Genomic DNA, 19,502 nt, shown 5'->3' on the forward strand with positions numbered 1-19,502 from the left:
TTTTTTTTCTCAAGTTTGATGTATAAATGCAATAATTAGCAATCGTTTGACGTAAAGAATTAAGCTTCGCATTCCCTCATGACCTTTTTAACACTATAATTTTAAAATTATAAGAACCCCACTATAGATACGGATAAATGAAGCAATATCTTTAGAACTCTTCTTTTTAAGAGTTCGGAAAATTAAACTCTCCAACTAAAGTGTGTTTATACAATATAATATAATCTCTAATTCGAATCTTTTGATAATAGAACAAGGCCTAACCAACATAAAGTATAATAATCTTAGATAATATTCTATATATGCCTTGTGATTTTATGCTCTCATCCATACAACATTATACTCTCTTTGTGTCAAAAGAATAAAAGAAATAGATATGTTCATTAACAGAATTAACTTTCAACTATTAAATTATATGGATTCCGAAACATGCATGTCCAGAATATTAATTAATACTCGCATTTAATTTAGTTAAAGAAAAACCGTCAACTTTTTGTCACTAAATGAGCAAATTAATGTTAGTTGATGATAACAGTAAGTAGAATATATCTAGCTTACTAATTAACACAAGTTGGTATTGACAAAGTTATAATTAGACAAACTAACTATACTACAATCTAGACAACTTAGATACATTTACTTAATACACTAATAGACACCTTAGATTCAATTACCTAATACACCTTAGATACGTACAATTACTTAATACACTAATATATAGGTAACTTTAATCACTAAGTCCTTTCAACTAATCAAGTGTCCAATGGGTCAAGCACTTATCTATCTTTGGATCAAAGAAAGACTTCTATGCGATCCCATATCATCCCTTACTATACATTAATCTTCTAGCAGCTAGCTTGCTAGAAGCTTTTTTAATAAAAAAAAAAAAACTGTCGTTAAAAAAAAAATCATATATTTGCAGAGTGTCGTGGAAATGGGATTAATTAGTGTGCATAAACCATACGTCAAAACCTACAACGCAAGTTATGATTGCATTGAGATGAATATATATTTATTGGTACATATATCTTTATCAAGATATGTCATAAATTGACAGCATTATTAGACAAGTTTGGAGTTATATGGTGAATATTGTCAAACAAAGATCAAGTGAAATAGAAATACATTGGTGGAGACAGGGCACAAGGATTAGTCACATTTGATGAGGGGGTGGGGTGCAAATTAAAGGCCCCATATATATATATATATATATATATATATACATGACAAAACATTTCTTGTATTGGTAAAGCAATATAAACAGGCAATATCAAATGGACAAATTGTGGTGGTAAGTGCTGGCTTTTATTTAGTGCTCATTATATATAATGAAATAGACTACCATAATAAGCTAAACACATTTGCAAAAAAGGAACACTCCACTATATACAGTATGTATATGTATATATGTCACGACACCTTATACTGTGCATAAGGTTTTCTTATAATTTATCCTTATTCAGGTTATATCTATCAAAAGAGAACTCTGTATAAGATATTTTACAAAAAGCATTTTCAGGTGTTTTTTTTCGCTCGTTGGTTTGAACAGTAACACGTGATTAAAGGTTGATTATGCACTGTTTAAAAAGATAGTGATGTAAATTAAACTGTGTGCCGAGGTTTAATTATTGTTAGGAAAGTTAAGAAGGATATGCATTTCTAGTCTACATCCTATTTGACTTTCAAAGTCCTTTTCTTTTACACTTGACCGTAAATAGTTTTGTGTGTATTACATAATGGTTGATGAAATTTATATCAGTGAAAATTCATTAAAAACACTATCCGTTCATTATATTTTATATCAAGTATTATATAACACAATCAAAAATAATTACGGTCAAAGTTTAAAAAAAAAAGACTTTAAAAGTCAAACTAAGACATTTAAAATTATGAAAAGTTTAATAAAATGTGTAGTTTGAAAAAGAAAAAAATATATATGTAAATTCTTATATGGACAGAATAAATCTAATAAGTAAGCACCATTTTTATGTGCTTTATGATGTTCTTGCTGCAAATGAGCATAAACTCCATTTTGTAGACTAGCTAGTCTTTAAGCTTGGATGCCTATTAATCTATTATATTCACACCTCTTGATTTGTTGGTTGGAGACTTCTGTTTTGACTTTTTTGATCCATGGCTAATCACAATGACTTTTGACTTTAAACATATATACTTAAATAATATTAAGTCCTACACGGCTACACGTGATATTCGAGCCAAAATATATATACCCATATGTTCGCAGGCTAACATCTTTAAGTAGGTTGGTAGAAATCACTAACTTCTTCTAGATTAATGATATGAGTATTGAGGCTCGTTTGCATGTTTTATCTCATATTAGCCAGGCTCTAGCTACATGTTTAAGGAAGTGGTAAAAAAGACATCGATGGCCATTAATAACACGATGTAGCCTTTTCTCAATCATGTCGTTTACCACTATCCTCTCCTTAATTGGTTGGTCAATGACTAGAAATTTCAGTCATGATTTAGATAAAAAGACTAAAAAAGATGGTAAAGTCGCGTCATGACTTATGAACCTTTTATAAAATTGAGGAAAATTTTTTTTGAGGAATTTAATTTAATGCATTCAAAATTGATCAATTCGAAGGTAAATTCATAAACAACCTTTTTTTTTTCCAAGGCAGCGGTGGATAAATATAGAGCGACTCCTAGTAACGCCCTATAAGGTTTATTTTCCATGTGTTAGATGGTTATAGTATTGCTAAGGTCACCATATTTGCATGTAACATGATTTGAACCTGCTGTTCAAAAAAAAAAAGAAAAAAAAAACATGATTTGATCTTGAGACCCTCATAACCATTATGCTAACACCCCAATGGCAATTCGTAACAATTCAAATGGTCAATAATAAATTTAAATTAAATGTTTTGTTAATAATTCTACAAACCTTGTAGCAAAAGATTAATTGGCACGCGCTTTGACTTGTTTAAAGTTCGTCTTCACATAACTGCGAGGGACTCATCAAGGGTGGACCTTGTTCATGCGCTCGTGGTACGTACATAAAAAAAAAGTTTTTTCTATTCTGGTTATGGAGAGATAGCGAGTCAATTTTTTGACTTAGCTATAGCTGTCGAGCCAGATTATTTTGTCTGTGGCCGGTTCCTATCATTTCCTTGGCCACCTTTAAGTTATTTGTTTAGAACAAAATTCGAACTTGAACCTTTTTATGATAAACAAAATTCTATACCGTTAGCTAGACTTGTTGACTACTTTCCAAGTACTTGTCTTGTGTAACGTAGTTTGGAAATTTGTGCTCGTTTTATAATGTGCAATTAAATTAAATAGCAAAAGCTAGACTACATATGTTTAAATCATCATCAAATGTAAAGAATATATAATCAATGTGACAATGTACCAACACTTTGACGGCCTTTTACCGAAACACTTTCCAGAGTCCAGACTATGCAACTATGCAAGTGCATTGGTACTAAGATGAATGTTAGATTGGTATATAACTGGGCCAGTGTTAGAGTGGTATAGTTGGGTTAGCCCACTAATAACAGTTCAAGTTTTTAACACTGGAATTGGACCACTGGTTAGTGGTTACTGGTTGATACATGTCCTTTTATTGGTTACATAACATAACATTCCTATATACTCGTATGATTTTCTTGATTTACATCGGCCGAGCTCCATCTCGGGGCTTTGAATCAAACTAATGCACGTTCTATTTATTTTTCTTGAGAGACGTGGATCAATTGCTCGCAACAAAGGATCTAGCTTACATTGTATTAACCGAGTCCGCGCTAGAGAGCCCCTTTACCCTCAATACCTAGTAGGAGGAGAAACCCCCAACTAAACCGCCTGAAACCCTGCCCCCTCTGCAGGATTCAAACTTGCTTCACTGGAGGACTATATTTGTGAAAATCCTTTAAATGTCTTTCTTATGTCTTGAACTCGAGATCTCCAGTATGTAAAGTTGGTACTCAACCACTGAGCTATAATGGGAAGTACTATGTTCTATTTATTGACTCTTATAATTTAAATTTAAACTTTAGGTATGTAGGCATACTATACTTGTTATAATTTTTCCCCAATATAAATTGTGTTACATTTTTATTCAAAGTTTAGTAATTAATTAGGTTTCTAGTATAATATATGCGTAGCATGACATCCAACTATTTTTTTATAATGGTTTTTGTAAGTGATTAAATCCTTAAAAGAGAAGGTAATTTGTTAAATTATTCATTTTATAAAGAAAAAGCAAATTTAGTTGAAGTTATTATATATGTTAAATTATGAAAAAACTTATTTATATTCTATAAGACATGTTTGAGATTTTCTAAATTTGATAGCTAGAAACAAAAGTTTTCTAAAAAGTAACTGTATATTTCTTTTACCATTAAAATTGGATTTTTTTTTTTACCGCTTATCACATTCTTTTGAAAAAAAATAATATTTGTTTTATTTTGACTTTGTTTTCTTTAAACTTGGACTGTAAATATCTTTATATTTATTATTATATACGAGAGCAAGTATCCGTGCGTTGCGGCGGTAAAATGATGAGGGTGATAGGTCATAAAGTGTGATAGGTCATAAGAGGTTATATATCATAGTCAAATGCCTTGGTCGTACGGGCTCCACCATCGGAATTAAAAATTCGTCGAAAGTATATCGAATGACATCTCTAATGAAAGAGCATGAAATTTTAAGAGCACCCATATAATTTTTATAATTTATCGATGTACGGTTTTTGAGCTAAAAGATTTTGAAAAAATTAGAGAAATAAAATTATTTATGAAGGAGAGAGAAAGTTGTATGCATTGAAGTAACAACATACATTAATATGTGTATATATATTGTTGAAATTGAATGTTGAAAGTTGAAAAGTGAATTTGCTTTATAATATGGTATAAATATATCGTTGAAATTGAATGTTGAAAGTTGAAATTTGCTTTATATTATAGTATAGATTAGTTGACGAAATTTATGTCAGTATAACGTATATTTAAAACACAATTTATTCATATATTTTATAGAAAGCGTTAAAAGTTAAAAAATAAAGAAAAATATTTATAGTAAAAAGTGAAGGTAAAACCGTTCAAGTTAAATTTAGACAAAATGGGAGGGAGGGATAATACAAAGGATCAATATACATACAAAGCCTTTGGCTTTCATTTTCCCTTATCCACTAACAACCATGAATTTTGGCACCAATAATTTCCTCTCATCCCCTCCTTCTTCAATCTTCCCTTTTATCCGACGTCTTCCCCCTCATCCCAATTTCAAGGTCCCCCTAATTTACATTCATAATTTTATTATTATATTTTTATATATGTATGTAATATGTAATGTGTGTGTATATATATATATATAGGTTGTTCGGAATTCGATGAGAGAAACCGCTGAAGTTAAGAAGTTACTAGAACCGGAAAAAGCTCAACTGCTATTAGCTGCTTGCATTACTCGTACTTTGACTCCTGCGTTGACTTTGGATTCTGGCCTTGACAAAATTAAAAATGCCGTTGAGGATTTGAAGCAAAAGCCTAAGCTTGCAGATAATGTTACTGCTGGAATGTACAGATTTCAGGTTCTAATTTTATTTTATTTTTTAATGTAAAACCATCAGTTATTATCCCGAAAATGTCGTAAAAAATAGTAATATGTTTGTATATGAAAATATAACTTAGTTTTAAATGCAATGTGCATGGTTTAGCTTGTGAAATAACATTAGATAGTTGATACTTGTGAAAGTTGTAACACGGATTGGATTGGATAGTCGAAATGTTAGAATATAAAATGTGGTGTTACACGAAAGTTCGAAACAACGGTTTATTCGAGTTAGAAGTGTGATTAAGCGTGTCCAAACAAGGTGTCGTTGACAAAGGTGTGTCAGTTTAGAAACTAGAAGTGTTGATGTGGCACTGAGCTGACACAATTGACGAAGGAATGGAAGAGTTTATGATAACCATGAAATTAATGAGATTTGCCCTTTTCTATTAGTTACATATTAATATACAATGTAATTACCTCCAAGGTGGCCTAGTGGTTGATATCTTGAGATCTTTACAAGAGGCCTCATGTTTGAATGCCGCTAGGTATAATCTTTGGTGTAACTAGGAAAGGGATTGGAAATGGTCACGGTATACCCCGATTAGGCTGCGTACATTATAGTCAAAAAGGCTTGCCTTCCGTGGGTAACCTGGATAGGGAAAACCGTCTCCATTTACTTGTTACATATATACTATGTATGTATTTGGTGCAGTAGGGTATATGTTATTTATAGTATTTGGTGCAGTAGGGTATATGTTATTTATGCTTACTTGTGATGTGCAGATTGCTGTGTCACCTGGTCCAAAAGCATTGAGTTGGTTCTGTAGTCAAGATCCATCATTAGGAGTATATCCTCAGTTTTTTATTACTACGGGGGTTGAGAATCCAACCAATAAGGTTCTTTCGTTTAGTCGAACTCGTGGTATTTTCGGGCTCGGTGCTGCGGTTTACATTAAAAGTTCTTTTTGCCCCGGTTCAGCAGATCAGACACCTTTTAGAAGGTGAACATGAGATATATGGGTTTTATTCTTCTTTTGTTCATATAGGCGAGTTCATATTGCTGAACAATTTTTGGTATTTTTGCACTTTACAGATATCCGTCTGTTGATTCTGCACATCTGATGGCTTATGGTTTATATGAAAATCAATCAATTTACATGTGTATTCCCCAGGTAACATTTGTAATGTATATTCCTGTTGCAATACTTCCCATCTTTTGTGTAAAGTTTCAAATTTTTTCCGCAGATAGAATTAATGGAGTCTGATGGGTACTCCATATTAACTGCCACACTTGCATGGGATGAGTCTTCCATTTGTGCATATGAAGAGGCTTTTGATGTTATAATCAATCTTATTACAGGTAATCTGAAGCTATCGACTTTATTTTCCAATGGTCATTCTTTTCTCATTTGTTCAGATATTGAAATACCTTAAATATGCTAGTTTGAATTATTACACTCATGTTTGAGATGTCAAGTGTTTCTTTCATATCCGCAATTGTCATTTTATGCAAAATTGCTTCTAGGCCAGCCCTTGTAAGGCCTATTGAAGATGAATGTCCGGACAAATGTGTTAGTGCTGTATTAAGAAAGTTCAACATGGTTGGGGATGAATATGCACGAATGGTATAATTCACTTGCACTACAATTCAACTTAAAACATTACATTGGCTTGGATATTAATCATTTATTGAATAGCTCTGGTCTTGTAGGTATATACAGAAGCTCATTTGCTGAGCAATAATAGCCATGAACACGTGGAACTGGTATCTACTTTCTTCTGGTAATTATTTAAATTCGATGTTGCTTCATTCTGTTCTATTATCTAGTGTAAATTAGGAAAATGACTTGAGTGCTCTCTTATCCTGTAGAAAGATGCTTCATCATCCTCTCAGTTCTCTCTTAGACTTTCAGTTAGTCTCGCCATCTCCAGTAACATGGTATATTGATATTACAGTACTAAAATCAAGCATATTGCAATTTTTTCTTTTTATTAGATTAATTAGAATGAAATATATGTTTCTACCAGCTGGATGAGTTGCAGGATGTTAGTAGTGCCTTAAAAGGATCTTCGAACATCAATTCCTTGTGGGCATCACTAATGATTGAAGAATGCTATAGACTTGGTTTGACGGTGAGATTCAGTAATAACTTCAACTGGGATGATTTTTTTCTTAACCAAGAATGTTAAGGTCTAAATGCTTTTCATCTAGTATTTTTGTATAGCTCCTGGATCACGCTCCTCTCCTCTAGCCATTGCTGCTACTTGTCATCCTATGTTAAGTTGTACCGCATGCTACGATGAGCGGTCACTTGCATTCCATGCAATTGGGTATGCTAGAGGCTCTCGCAAGCCAGCTGTTGTTATAACGTCATCTGGCACTGCAGTTTCAAATCTTCTACCTGCTGTGAGTTAACTGAATGATAATTGTATACTGCGTATATTCTTCAAGGATTAGTCTTTCATGTTTTAATTTTCTTAAAAATATAACTTGCAGGTAGTGGAGGCTTATCAAGATTCTTTGCCTCTTCTATTGCTCACAGCAGATCGCCCTCCTGAGCTGCTGGATGCTGGAGCCAACCAAGCAATTAATCAGGTATGTTGTAAAATTAGTTCTCTTTGCAGGCAAGTTGCATTATGGTGACAAGTTTTAGTCTGATATCTGTTTTGAGTGACACACTTATTTACACTAACAAAAAGACTCAATCTTTCACAAAGTTTCTACTTAATGTATGAATTTAGTAAATCGGTTTTCAGTCACTACATTGCATAAAGTCAACATAGTCAGACTTACTAATGTGTCATCATTTTGACTGGATACCAGTGTCAGATCACCCTATATTATTGGTGATGTTTGAGATTATTGATAAAAAAAAAATATGAAAGTTGGTTCCCTTTCTGTCGGGTGAAAACGAAAATTGTTGAAATTGAAACCAAACCAAGGTTGGTTACTTTTATATGCAATTTGCTCTATTTCTTTCAACATACTAGACTTCTTTAATTTGCCGTAATCAAATATATAACTAACATGGATTTTTTTTGGATTTATTAGGTGAACCATTTTGGTTCTTTTGTGAGGCACTTTTTCAGCCTTCCTGTACCCACAGACATTATTTCTACTAGAATGGTTCTTACCACATTTGACTCTGCTGTATATCATGCAACTTCTTCACCATGTGGGCCAGTTCATATCAATTGTCCTTTTCGGGAACCTCTAGAAAATACACCGAAAGAATGGAGTCAAAGCTGTTTAAAAGGATTAGAATTTTGGGTTTCTAGTGGTCAACCATTTACAAATTATATTCAACCTCATAATTCTCTTGTACATAGAAATTATCAGGGTGGTTTAAATGATGTCTTGGGTATAATTCAAGGGGCAAAACGTGGTATATTGTTGGTTGGTGCAATTTTTAAGGAGGATCATATATGGGCAACTCTACTCTTGGCTAAACACCTTGGATGGCCGGTTGTAGCTGATATTTTGTCAGGTTTACGGTTGAGAAAGTATAAAAACGCTCTTTCTAAACTCAGTGAGGGCATTATGTTTATTGATCATCTGGATCATTCCCTACTGTCTTCTGAAGTCAGAAACTGGATAAAACCAGATGTTATTTTGCAGGTATATTTCATTTTCTTTTTAAAGCTAAAGATATAAAGAATCTACCCATATTTGGTCTAGTTTTTAAAGGTAACCAACTTATTACAGACCATAATTTTGCCCGCTTGAAAGACCACATTACTTTAAACCAATAATTCCAACTTGATTACCTTATAACTTTTTGACAATTCAGTGGTTTACTTTATATTCAGACGGCCCTTCTCTTTTTCTATTTAGTTAATCTACTTGTCATCAAAATTTGTTTAGATTTATGACATATTTATACTTTTGAATACAGATTGGAAGCCGGACAACAAGCAAACGTATTTCACAGATGCTTGAAGATTGCTTTCCATGCTCATATATATTGGTTGATAATCATCCTCATCGTCATGATCCGTCACATATAATAACACATAGGATTTATAGTTCTATCACTCATTTTACTGATTGGGTGCTGAGATCCTGCATAAAGACTTGCATCAACAGCGACTGGACCAGTTTCATGTGGTCAATAAACAGAATGGTATTCTATTTAATTGTTATATGTTATTTGTAGAGAGGAAACTTGTGTGTGTGTGTGTGCGTGTGAGAGAGAGAGAGAGAGAGAGTTTAGTCATGGTAGTTGCATACAAGTACAATAAACCATTTAAGTAATTAAATATCTGGAATTACTGATTCGAAATTAGAATGAACAGAAATATAACCAAATATGACATGGATAAATGGTGTGCCATACTCATGTAAAAGACATGTCATGCAGACAATGTAGTAACATACTCCATATGTGTTTTGTTTATTTTTAGGTTGACTGGGAGGTATCCTTTTTGATAAAGTCGGAAAACTCGTTGACTGAACCATATGTTGCGCACATAACTTCTGAAGCTCTGAACTATGGATCTACAATATTTGTAGGAAATAGCATGCCAATACGAGATGCACATATGTATGGGGATAACTCGGGAGAATCTACATGTGGCAATGACATTCAATTAACTTCAGGATTTCCATTTTGGTGGGTACAGGTTGTGGGGAACCGGGGAGCCAGTGGTATAGATGGTTTACTTAGTACTGCCATTGGTTTTGCTGTGGGCCATAACAAAAAAGTGAGTATTATAATTTGAAATTTTCTTTGCTAGAGCTATGAATAGTGAATGTTCTTAGCTTCAAATTTCAGGTTGTTTGTGTGATTGGAGATGTCTCGTTTTTGCATGATACTAATGGACTAGCACTTCTGAAACAAAGGTACAAACCTTATATATTGTCTGATTCGTGGATTTGTATTTACGCTCCCACATAGCTCAAGTTTTGTGTTGTTTCTGAAGGGTTTCAAGGAAGCCAATGATCATACTTGTGATTAACAACCATGGTGGTGGAATTTTTAGTCTTCTACCCATTGCAAATAAAGCTGAAGAAAAAATATTGAACCAATATTTTTACACTACTCATAATGTTGGAATTCACAACCTGTGTTTAGCACATGGGTAAGAGTTCTTACTCTCGTTTCGTAGAGCTCTTACCTTTTGGTAGTTTGCACATATGTAAACCATGTGACAATTATGAGATATGGTTTGCGTATAGATCATGACATATTTCTTTAAGATTCCTAATATTTATTTGAATAATCTTTCTGAAGAGTGAAGCATGTGCAAGTCCACACAAAAGACGAGCTTCAAAATGCTATGCTAAAAAGTCAACAGGAAGAAGTTGACTGTGTCATAGAAGTCGAGAGTTCTATCAGCGCCAATGCAAACTTTCACAGTAATCTGAGAGATTTTGCATGTCAGGCTGCTTTATCCGCCATTTCACAACTCTCGTTTCCTAGCTCTTTCTCACAAGATTCTATGTCTCTTAAAGTCCATAAACTGGAATATTTCCAGTACAGGTTAGATTTTATCTACTTTTTAATGAAAAAGAATTCATAAAGATCAGAACCTTATTACCATGCTACTATGATTTATTATAGACTCTACAAATTTTTATGACAGGATTCAACTTTGTGCTCCGCTGACCACAAATCCTATTGGTAATGACCATTCCACACATTACAGAGAAGGCTATGTACTAACTTTGTATCTTGAAGATGGAAGTACAGGAATTGGGGAGGTAAAAAGTAGTCATTTAGGTCTAGATTTTAACTTTATGCTTTATGTAAAATGAGTATAATATGGTAAAAATAATCCACTAAATACAAAATCTTATTGCCGCAGGTAGCACCTCTAGGGATTAACAGGGAAAATCTGGTGGATGCAGAGGAGCAGCTTCAGTTTCTTACTCATATTATCAAAGGAGCTTCCCTTAATTCATCCCTTCCTCTTTTAAAGGAATCATTCTCTTCTTGGATATGGACTGCATTAGGAATCCCAGTATGTACAACCATTTTTATCATTTATTTATGGTAGAGGTGGCAACAATTAGGGGTTGGGCAGTTTGGGTAGCAGGTCATAACTGATTCTGGAGATGGTTGATGTAGTTCGTGGTTAAAATGCATTTGTTAGGTTGCTCCGGATTTTGGAACACTGTTTTTCCAGATATTTAGGTTTATAAATTGTATAGGTTCGAAAGACAATGGGAGGTAATAAAGTAGATATTAAAACTAATAAAGCAGAGAGACTTATTAAGAGATGATTGTGTGTGTATCAGAAAGGGGAGAATGGTGACTTAAGCGTCTGTGAGACAGAACCCACCATGGCACCATATAAGATGGGATATGTAAAACTCGCACTTGCTACATTTTGCCAATCTTGTTGAGTTGAAATAACAACTTGAATGTTTTTCAAGCCCATTCCTTTATTCTAATGCTTCAAACCAAACACACCCTAAATTCTTATTACAGAAATTATACTGTTTTTAAAAGTCATAATCATCTGATTTTAAATGTAAAAGATTAATGCACAGAAAATATGCTTTGGGAGATCTTCAACCATTCAATCAGCAGACATGTTTTCTGACTTTTTCTCTATATCTAATCTTTATCTTATTTTACCCGTTTGATCGTTTAGAGATGCCGCATTTTCCGAGTAAATGGGTCCCAACTGCCATATATGGTGTATTATGGTATTGATAACACCTAAAGAGCACTAACATGTATAAAGATGTAGAAAGTTTTATATTTAATCATTTTTTTTTTACATCTTAGTTTATTGAAGTATACAATTGTTCTGTTCAATAACAGAACAAAGAGTCAAAGATTCAAGGATATTGTTTGTTGGAATCATTTCGAAACCTTAAATTGTGCTCTTTGCATGATATCTAGCCAGGTTCACTTCTTCCTAGTGTTAGATGTGGTCTGGAGATGGCCATTCTCAATGCTATAGCTGCATCAGAAGGTTCTAGTATGTTAAATATACTCCATCCATTGTCCTCTAAAGAAGAACGGGCTGGAAAGTCATCCGATATTAAGATATGTGCACTTATCGACTCTGATGGAACTCCTGCGGAAGTAGCTTGTGTTGCAGTTGCACTCGTCGAAGAGGGTTTTACCGCAATTAAACTAAAAGTAAGCAAACTGCTGTTTTTTATTCTGCTTTTTGTAATGCTTATATGAAACGATAAATTATCAAGTAATTTTCATGATAACTCTCCTCGCAGGTGGCACGTAGAGCCAATCCCATTGAAGATGCTTTAGTAATTCAAGAGATAAGGAAGAAGGTTGGTTTCCATATTCAACTTCGTGCTGATGCGAACAGGAAATGGTCCTTTGATGAAGCTCTTCAGTTTGGCCGTAATGTGAAAGACTCCGCACTGCAGTATATTGAGGTATCCTGTATAGAAGAGGTGACAACGTGGGTGGGTTAGACTAGTTGGGACATTGGGTAATAATAATATGTTCTTTTATACTAAAATTATTTAGGGCTTTTATGCATTAAAAGTACACTTTGCGTGACTTTTGAGCTTTGACCCATTTTTTATACCAGAAATAAACATATACCAATTGGGCCCATTCATAAGTAAATGGATTGAAGTTTCCACTTCACTCTACAGCAACTGTATGGGCAAAAGTTTTCTTAGCTTGCCTCAATTTTTATTTTGTTAAAGATTATGTTTCTTAATTTCTTTTTAACAGCTTAGTCTATTATGCATATTTTTTACATGTGTATATTTGTTTTCTAACAATAGCTAACGTACATATGTGTTCTAATGTTGAAATCTTGTCAACTTTAAAAGATATTCGACATGCCAAATTTCAGGAACCTGTAAATGATGAAGATGATATAATTAAATTTTGTGAAGAGAGTGGCCTGCCTGTAGCCCTGGATGAGACCATCGACAATCTTCAGGAAAATCCTCTTCAAATTCTTGCTAGATTCTCGCACCACAGAATTGTTGCTGTGGTAAGTAATGGCAACCTTAAAGGAAATCCTCTTTGAACTTCCGTTACATGTTGTTTACATTAGAGGTGTCGATTTCAACCTTTCTACTGATGAATGGCTTGATTCAAGTAATGTTTAGTCTTTAACGGGTCAATCAGATAACATATCTACGTATTTTATAAAACCACGAAATTGGAAACAGGTCGCAAATTAAGTTATCTCTATGTTTGGGATATTTTCATATGTATACTTACAGTTCTTCACAGTATCATTTAAAAAAAAATCATATTCATCTAAATAAACAATTTATTTATTTTACGCTTGCTAAATGTAAATTAAAAACTTTATGACCATTTTATACCCCCCCGCCCCCCCTCTCAAAAGATTTCTCACGTTTATTTTCGTTATCCTTGATATTATTTCAAAGTCTTCTATGTTCACCCAGACCCACCCATATATTCATCCGTATTATACATCTTCATATAGCTTATCAATCGATTGAAGTTTTACAAGCATATTCATGATATCTTGAAGTTTTAGTTCAGATTATTTAGTTATGATTACATTGTATATATTACTAAATATGAATATTTTAATGTTTTGAAAGGACAAATCTTCTATATATTTTGCAGTTTTGAAGGGTATTTATGATATTTTATAGTTTTATAAGGACATATCAACTCTCCCATATGCGTAGGAAGGCCCTAAAATCAAAATTATATGGCTATTAAATAAGTTATTATATGTAGTTGTATTTGCATGTTGATTATTTATGAAGAGTTAAAGATTTAAGACATAAGTGTTATATGTCAAACTTGCTGACCGGCATATAAAATCAACCATTTGGCCATTATCCACCTTATTTATTTCACAGCATTCCCTATCTCTAGTTAACATACCTTTAGAAAAAAGAATTTTGTTATACTATACGAGTTAAACTTCGATAAACTCTTGTTTCCAGGTTATTAAACCGAGCTTTGTTGGTGGGTTTGAAAAGGCTGCATTCATTGCAAGATGGGCTCAGCAACAGGGGAAAATAGCTGTCATCAGTTCTGCGTTTGAAAGTGGATTAGCTTTATCAGCATATGTTCAATTTTCTTGTTTTGTTGAAATGCAAAATGAAGATATACGCAGAATCATGGATATCGAACCAGCATCATCGGTGGCCCATGGTCTTGGAACGTTCAGATGGCTCAAAGAAGACATAATCACTGAGTCATTGTGTATTAGCCAGGGTAAAACATCTGTTTTTGATGCTGGTCAGAAATTGCGCGAGTTCAATATCAATCAGAATTCAGTAATCCGAAGTTTTAAAGCCGAGGAAGTATGGAATTACAAATTAAACGTGGATGTAGAGGGTATAACCTTTTCCATAAATGTGCAAGAACTTGGAGACAAAACAAATGTAAGAAAGATTCTGCTATTCTTGTAGCTTATAAATTTATAATCTCTTTTAGAGGTGGTAATTCGACTCACTTGTGAATAGGTTGATTTTGAGATATGTTTTATCTGTAACAGGTCAAACTGGTAAAAGTCAAAAGTAAAAAACGAAATAGATCAAACAGGTTGAACGTTTACTGCAGTATATATAAATTTTCTGAAATTAAAAATTATAAGAAGTTAAAATTTTCTGGATGAAAGTGTTACACATTATGACATGTACGATGTACCGTATATAACCTATCTGACCAGCTTATTTTCCACTTCTAGTTTCTATGCTGCTAACATAGATTCTTAGAGATGTTTACTGTTTAGTACATTAAGAAGGTTTTTCAAGTTTCTTTTAATATAACTGAGGTACCAATCTCTAGAAAGTTGACAAATCCCAATTTTACTAATGTAGTGATATACTGATATGTGCATCAATTAAAGTTCTATTTGCGTAAAGCTGTTATCTTAGGACAAAGGCAGTCAAATACATGTTTTGTTCTTGCAGAATAACGTTGTCGTATTTCTTCATGGCTTCCTTGGGACTAGCGAAGATTGGGTTCCCATAATGAAGACTATGTCAGCGTCTTCAAGATGCATTGCATTTGACCTTCCTGGTCATGGGGGTTCAACGTTTCATGCCAATGATTACGTGGCTCGGGGAGTTGATTTGTCAGTTAATGTAGTTGCAGCCATGCTAGACAAGCTGTTTCTTCTTCTAACCACTAGAAAAGTCACAGTTGTTGGATACTCCATGGGAGCAAGAATCACTTTATATATGGCTGTGAGATGCAGCAATATGGTACATAAATCGATACATCTGCATTTCCTATCATATTTTATAAAGGGTTTTGACTAATTGCTGATTGTTCTTTAAGGTCAAAGGAGTAGTCATAATATCTGGAAGCCCTGGAATAGATGATGACGTGCTGAGAAATGTTCGGAGTGTTAAAGATGATTTTTTGGCAAGCACACTATCATCCTATGGCCTAGATATATTCATCGAAACATGGTATTCTGGAGAGTTATGGCAAAGGTAATCTGAATTATTTTCAGTCATAGAGTTGCATTGCTTCATGAGGGGGGTGTTCAGATTTGTGCTGCGCAATTCATTATCCAGTCATGATTATCTGTTTTTATATCTGGATAAACAAATTTTGCTTCTGATTATTTTATTTTAAATGAGCCAAATAATTGGTTTTAGACTAGATGTGATAAAACCGGTTATATTAGGTAAACATTTAATTAGTTATTTACCCTTTATATTAATTTAATCTGAATGGCATTCACTCCATCTCACAAACCATCTCTAATGAGTTTTTATTAATTAAAGTTTGCTGACACTCCTATTCTTGCAACTTCAAACGGTGGAAGCATATCCAAACACTATTTCCTACATATTGTTTTATATAGCATTCTGGTGATTCGATTTCATTTGATCTCTTTCGAAACGTACACCTAAAGACCCCTAAACAATACATCTGACTATATGTATGATTCTGATTGTAACATGTTAATCACGCAGCTTAAGAAGCCATCCACGGTTTGATCAGATGGTTGCTAGCCGCTTGAAACATGATAACGTGAAGATGCTAGCGAAAGCTGTATCTGACCTTAGTATCGGAAGACAACCGTAAGTCTGTTCATTAGTAGTAGATATTTGAAGTAATTTTACTGATTATTTTGCAATGATCCTTAACAATTTACTCGTATACATGCTATTTTTTTTTATAATATAATAGGTCATTGTGGGAAGATCTAAAGCACAACAAAACCCCACTTACGATTATTGTTGGAGAGAAAGATGATAAATATAAGAGGATTGCTCATAGCATGTACTTAAAACTTGCTGAGGGTACTGCAACAATACATGGTTCTGTCAAACCTTCGTTTACAATGGTCGAGATTCCTAACTGTGGGCATGCTGTCCATATCGAGAATCCACTCCCTGTAATCCACTCAATAGCAGATTTTGTAGCAAGCCTAAACGTGCTCGATAATTAACAGAGTTTAGCTGGGTTGAGCAAATTTAGGGGAATTGTTTGGCAAATTAATTACGGCATTCTGAAACAGTGAAACGTATGTACTATGTTTAGAATATGTATGACCGAGATCTGTGCACTTGCTTGATATCCTTTTGGTATACTAATAAAGTGAAATATTCATTTGAAAACTAAATTTTTTGTGAAAACTAGAAAACTGACCAAAACACACTGTGATCTGAATTTAACACAATGTGTTTTTATAAAACACAATGTGTTTTTATTGTGTAACCTAAAGCACGTTGTGTTAAGTTTTAAATCACGGTGTGTTTTTGATAGCGTTGTAAATCGGAAAATTGTTCAAACACACTGTGATATGAACTTACCACAATGTGTTTTCGAAAAACATATTTAAAACACATTGTGTTAAATTCAGATCACAGTGTGTTTGGCAGTTTTCTAGTTTTCACGAAAATTTTAGTTTTCAAATGATCAAAACCCTACTAATAAAACATGTGAACTTACAGGAATTCTTAGGCACTCCGTCTCCATGCATTCAGCTAATCCACTATATACTTCTTTGTTTAATATGATGTGGTTAATGTCTACGTTACTTGAATCAAATTTGACACACGTCCGGAAGTGTGTCAAATTTGATTCAAGTAACGTATGCATTCAGCTAATCCACTATATAATTCTTTGTTTAATAAAACATGTGAACACAATCAACAATTGTGGCCTAGAAGGTTTAAACAACATGATTTAGAGTATCTTGCTAAGCAAATAGCTGAGTTTGATATGAAGCTTCCAGATTATTATTCATTGAAGGAATGGAATTTAGCAGTACTTCATCACGACCAGGTGCAGTATGCATGTATCAATGCATGTGTTTCCTACAAGATCGCAAAAATTTATTTTAGCTGACAAGTAAATTATGGGTTTAATATTTGGACAATATAATGTTGCAAACAGTAGACTTGTGGAAGTCAAGGCTGTCTCTATCTGTTTGTGAGTATTGTTTAGCAAAGTTAAGGTTTTTGCTGGGAAGGCAGACATGAATTTGAAGCACGGTCAATCCAGTTTTCGTTTATGTTTTATTTGTTAATTTAAACATTTGGAGCTTTGAACTGTTTGCTATTACTCGCAATATAATGCTGTATTGGAATATTCTATGTTTGTGTTTTACTTTCATTTCTAATCATATTTTTTTGTCTTTTGTACACATATACCTTATTCAGCAATATGTCATTTATTCACGTTCGTTGTTTTTTAGTACTTTTAAAAATATAAAAAATTTTATTAATTTAATCACATTTATAAGTGTATAGAAATAATTTACATTTAAAAGTGCGAAAAAATTCAAAAAATCACAATATTTACATATTTATACATGTAGAAAAAAAAAGTTCACACTTTCAAGTATGTAAAAATATGTCAATTGTTCACATATAAAAGTGTGAGTTAATTTGTAACACCTACTGTATTTTCTTCACACTTCCCTCTTCACACATGGGAAGTGTGAAGAAAGCATGTGTTACAAATTGATTTTCACACTTTTAAGTGTAAAAATATTTGACAATTGTTCACACTTTAAGTGTTAACATTTTGTTTACACATTTATAAGTTTAAAAAAATATAAGTTTTAAAATTTATTCACACATTTAAATTTAGTTTTTTTCTACACATTCTTATATGTGATTAAATTCATAATTTTTTTCCACTTCTTATAATCAAGTGTAAAGAAATGGACTTTTTTTTTTTGTAGTGTGTATATATCTTTATTGCAGTATTATATAAATAATCTCAACTCTGTTTTTTTCAAGAATAATTAAAAAATAAAATAATTTGAAAATGATTTAGTTGTGCTTAATAAATTACTCAGTTTTTAATTAATTTACAATTTAAACTTTTATGTTAATAGTTTAGGGCTAATTATTTGGAAAGTCATCCAACTTAGCCCAAATACTTTTTCTGGAGTCCCAACAAAAAAAAGTTTCAATGTAGGGAGAAAACCCGGCTAAAATCTCTTTATTGGGGCTGTGACCTGCTAAAGCTGATGTGGACTCTAAGTAACCGGTTAAAACTTATTTTTTTCACATAACATCTGCCATGTTGGAGCCTATGTATGCACCTATATTTTCACACTCTTTTTCTGTTTCTAGATCTTCAAACCACACTTACATCTTTATCTATATAAATCAATATAATTTATATATCAAAATATTTCTATACATAAATCCATCGATCCATTTGTACCAATCCTAATCACAATTACTAGAACTTGGACAAATCCCGAATAAACAAAACCCCCAGATGTACAAATCCATCGATCCATTTGTACAAATCCTAAATCAACAACCCCCCCCCCCCCAAGTTGAATTCCGGCTGCCATCGATGTCGCCCTACTTCGCCGGAGAACTGGGACACTCCTGACGCCACTAAAATCATCTCTATCATCACCTAAACAACAAGGGAACAAACATCCAGATGTATTTTTGAATAAGACCCACAAATCTAATATTTTTTTTGGTTGAGATTTCAACTATAAATGTGTAATAGTTGTGTGTTTAAAGTCGTGTTGTATGTGATGTTTATTGATGTGAGGATCCTATATTGCAAGAGGATGATGATGATGATGATAACTGGTGCTACTGGCTGGCGCTTAGT

At 33.2% G+C, this 19,502-nt stretch overlaps 1 protein-coding gene across 1 annotated transcript; it reads left to right on the forward strand.

The window, feature by feature from the left end:
* The first annotated feature begins 5,122 nt into the window (after positions 1 to 5,122).
* On the forward strand, positions 5,123 to 17,031 carry LOC122595173 (protein PHYLLO, chloroplastic). Its single transcript, XM_043767503.1, has 27 exons — positions 5,123 to 5,251; positions 5,339 to 5,551; positions 6,298 to 6,515; positions 6,608 to 6,686; positions 6,760 to 6,874; positions 7,045 to 7,139; positions 7,226 to 7,279; positions 7,385 to 7,453; positions 7,543 to 7,647; positions 7,727 to 7,921; positions 8,012 to 8,110; positions 8,567 to 9,133; positions 9,411 to 9,638; positions 9,919 to 10,218; positions 10,290 to 10,357; positions 10,438 to 10,596; positions 10,749 to 10,997; positions 11,101 to 11,218; positions 11,323 to 11,478; positions 12,369 to 12,611; positions 12,704 to 12,871; positions 13,303 to 13,446; positions 14,387 to 14,830; positions 15,362 to 15,655; positions 15,732 to 15,889; positions 16,379 to 16,486; positions 16,596 to 17,031. Exons 1-27 carry the CDS (start codon positions 5,162 to 5,164, stop codon positions 16,855 to 16,857), a joined length of 4,998 nt encoding a protein of 1,665 aa, XP_043623438.1. The 5' UTR covers positions 5,123 to 5,161; the 3' UTR covers positions 16,858 to 17,031.
* The last annotated feature ends 2,471 nt before the right edge of the window (positions 17,032 to 19,502 follow it).

The sequence above is a fragment of the Erigeron canadensis genome, chromosome 4 (assembly GCF_010389155.1).
Source record: "Erigeron canadensis isolate Cc75 chromosome 4, C_canadensis_v1, whole genome shotgun sequence".
In the NCBI taxonomy this organism is placed as follows: Eukaryota; Viridiplantae; Streptophyta; class Magnoliopsida; order Asterales; family Asteraceae; genus Erigeron; species Erigeron canadensis.

What these genes read in the sequence shown, in the direction of transcription:
- LOC122595173 (XM_043767503.1), top strand. Translation starts at nt 5,162, where the DNA reads ATGAATTTTGGCACCAATAATTTCCTCTCATCCCCTCCTTCTTCAATC. An exon ending in CTGGAATGTACAGATTTCAG is followed by an intron (nt 5,552 to 6,297) that starts GTTCTAATTTTA and finishes TGTGATGTGCAG; the next exon opens with ATTGCTGTGTCACCTGGTCC. An exon ending in CTGGAATATTTCCAGTACAG is followed by an intron (nt 10,998 to 11,100) that starts GTTAGATTTTAT and finishes TTTTTATGACAG; the next exon opens with GATTCAACTTTGTGCTCCGC.